The 2,913-nt window shown below is 38.4% G+C and overlaps 1 protein-coding gene across 2 annotated transcripts in view; it reads right to left on the reverse strand.

Annotated features, from left to right (window-relative positions):
* Positions 1-328: 328 nt before the first annotated feature.
* LOC107675396 (structural maintenance of chromosomes flexible hinge domain-containing protein 1-like) overlaps positions 329-2,913 on the reverse strand; it is a 59,131-nt gene continuing 56,546 nt past the window's right edge. The window contains exons 51-53 of one of the 2 annotated variants that reach the window (XM_016469706.1): positions 2,219-2,377; positions 1,332-1,442; positions 329-1,228 (exon numbers count right to left, since the gene is read on the reverse strand). In XM_016469706.1, the coding sequence (XP_016325192.1) occupies positions 1,215-1,228; positions 1,332-1,442; positions 2,219-2,377 (284 nt within the window). In that variant the 3' untranslated portion in view covers positions 329-1,214. The remainder of the gene's footprint in view (positions 1,229-1,331; positions 1,443-2,218; positions 2,378-2,913) is intronic. The other variant, XM_016469707.1, reaches the window with a different exon arrangement.

The following is a 2,913-nucleotide window of genomic DNA, read 5'->3' on the forward strand; positions in this document are numbered from 1 at the left end:
GCAAATTAGGCTGCATTTTACTCACCCCCGAGGCATCCTAGGTGTATATGACTTTCTTCTTTCAGACGAATCCAGTCGGAGTTATATAAAAATTGTCTTTGATCTTTCAAGCTGTTTCATGGCACTCAGCGGGTGTTGCATGCATCAGTCCAAAAGAACTTAAATAAAAAGCGCCCATCCATAAAAAAAAAAGTGTCTCACACGGCTCCGGGGGGTGAACAAAGGCCTTCTGTAGCGAATTGATGCGTTTTTGTAAGAAAAATATCCATATTCAAAACGTAATAATCACTGAAATGCCTGAAATAAGGTCTATAAATGCACAATATTTTCATGTTTTATTCTACAACATAAAATACATTAGTAATACCACCTTGTGATTTTATTAAAGCTTTTACTTGTGTCTAAATGGGACTACAGAAGTTGTCGGGACATTAAACACGATCACACCGAACATGTAAACTCATCGGTCGCACTCACAGTGCATTGTTTACAATCGCGCTCTTGCAAACTATTCTAACTCAAACTTCCAGGGGAAAAGCTTTTAAATAAATACTGAAAATGCTTAGCTTTTTATATCTGGTTATTGTATTTAAGTTTCAAAATTTCTGAAAGTTGTGAAGATTATTATCGTGAACAAAATGTGCGAGCATCATAAACGTTTGCGGTCACAGAGCTTATTTTCTGCAATCCTCCAAAAGCCGATGGATAAATCGTATCGAGTTATTGTGGAGGGAACCTGGGTGACGAGAACTTACAAAAATCAGTCATTACATCACCGCAGTATTTTAAAGGCATATGTTTTAATGGAGTATGTGTTGAAATGCTAGTTTAAGCTGTATGCATCCACTACACAGCATTGTGTGCAAAAACCAAAGTATGCACAGGACTTAATAGACACATGTCAGGAAAACAAACCCATCTGAATAGGATTTCGGTGAGAGTATGATTGCTTTAAGTTTTGTTGTATAAAAAGAAAGAAGACCAGACTTGGTGTAAGCGTAAAAACTTTTTTTTTTTCTTAAAGATACAAAATATATTATGGACACAGTCCAATTATTAAACTTTTTTTGCTTTCTGCTTAAATCAGAGAAGTCTGTAAAGAGTGAAAGGTAAAAAAAAATTAAAAAGATTTGCAAAGAACATAAAATATGGAACAATCTTTGACACTCTGGATAAACTCACAAAAAAAACATTGCATCAGCTGTCAGCTTGCGTTACATCAATGAATCTGCAGAAACAAAACAACAAGCTATTAATGTCAGTGAAAAGGCAACAGACGTGGCAGAAACAAACGAATGAATAGCAAAGACGTCAGAGGACTGCTGATGTACCCAGTTTGCGTGTTTTGCGGCGGGCTCTTTTAGCAGGGACTGAGGGCTCGGGCGTTTCTGGCTCAAGTCCTCGTTTCACTCTTGCAGCGTACATTTGCTCAGGAGTTCTGGCTGCAAACACACATTCACACACACATTTCAATCCCTGTCAGCATTTGCATAGACGTGCATAGACGGCTGAAGAATGTGCAATTCTTGAAAGAGTCTTAAGTCCTCAAATATTTCCTTAAGTGTGGTGTTATCTGATTATATGGGGGTTCTTGCAATGATTTGATGATCAACTGAATGAAAAACACCTCAAAGACCGTCTTTTTGCGCTGCCTGCAGGTTACGTAATAATCGTAAGCACATACACTACTTAAGTTGCAACTGGCTTTACGGGAGTTTTGTTTTTTAATGTGTTGTGTATTTTAAATAGCCTGTCTTGATCTGTTCTGCTCTGTTTCTTGTGCTCTAAGAAAAACGATTCTTGAGAAATATTTTTGTGAATACAAAATATTCTGTTTTATTAAGAGAGCAGTTAAGGATAATTTTATGTAAAAGAAGGCTATTTACAGTACGTTAACACCTGTTGCAATGCACAATGCAACGCATTTATGAGCTGCATTACAAATTGCGTTTCTGAATATTTTGAAATCCAACCATCAAAGCATCAATAGCATAAAAGAACGCAAACTTGCAAGAAAACATTCACGTTTTTTATGCTGCAGCCTTATGCTAAAATGCTTTTTTCACACTTAAACCTCATGCATACCTCTCACACTTTTAATCTACTTTATACCCCATAATGACTAAGCAAACAGATCTGTCATAACTTTGTGCCAATCATCAAAAGTCCGGTTTTGCATTCAGAAAGCAACCAGATCTACACTGACGGAAACACATACCGAGAGATCCCTCAAGATCTCTTAACTCTTGCTCTTGCTGCTGGAGCTCTTGTTGTTTCTGTTTCATCTGAGGACTCTGCAGGTGCTCCAAATGACTGTTATACTCAGACCGGACCTCAGAGGCCTTCTGCATTGCAACACGACACTGCTGCAGTAACTCTGCACACACACAACCAAATATAAGACACAGAGATTATGTACAGTTTCCATCCATGAGTATGAGAAGACACATATTGTTCTTAGGAAACTCACATTAAAGGGGTCATATGATGCGATTTCAAGTTTTCCTTTCTCTTTGGAGTGTTACAAGCTGATTGTGCATAGATAAGATCCCTGAAGTTGCAAAGACTAAAGTCTCAAATCCAAAGAGATATTCTTTATCAAAGTTAAGACTGCCACGCCCCCCTAAAACGGCTCGTTCTAACACGCCCCCACATATCTACCTCACTATGTGGAAATATTAGCATAATGCCGCCCAAATGTGCATGCAAAGAAAGAAGGCGTGGTTTCAGTAACCGCAGTTAGTGTTGATGCAGCCATGTCAGGGAGACGCTGTGTGTTTCTAGGCGAAAGCAAAAGCACTTTATTTGGCCTTCCGAAAGTAGATGCATTTAGGAATCTTTAAGATTACTTACAACAGAACAGCAATGCATTTTATGGACGACCGTTTCGTGAACCTAGGAGAGGAGATCTGG

The sequence above is a fragment of the Sinocyclocheilus anshuiensis genome, unplaced genomic scaffold, assembly GCF_001515605.1.
Source record: "Sinocyclocheilus anshuiensis isolate Anshui unplaced genomic scaffold, SAMN03320099.WGS_v1.1 scaffold1081, whole genome shotgun sequence".
In the NCBI taxonomy this organism is placed as follows: Eukaryota; Metazoa; Chordata; class Actinopteri; order Cypriniformes; family Cyprinidae; genus Sinocyclocheilus; species Sinocyclocheilus anshuiensis.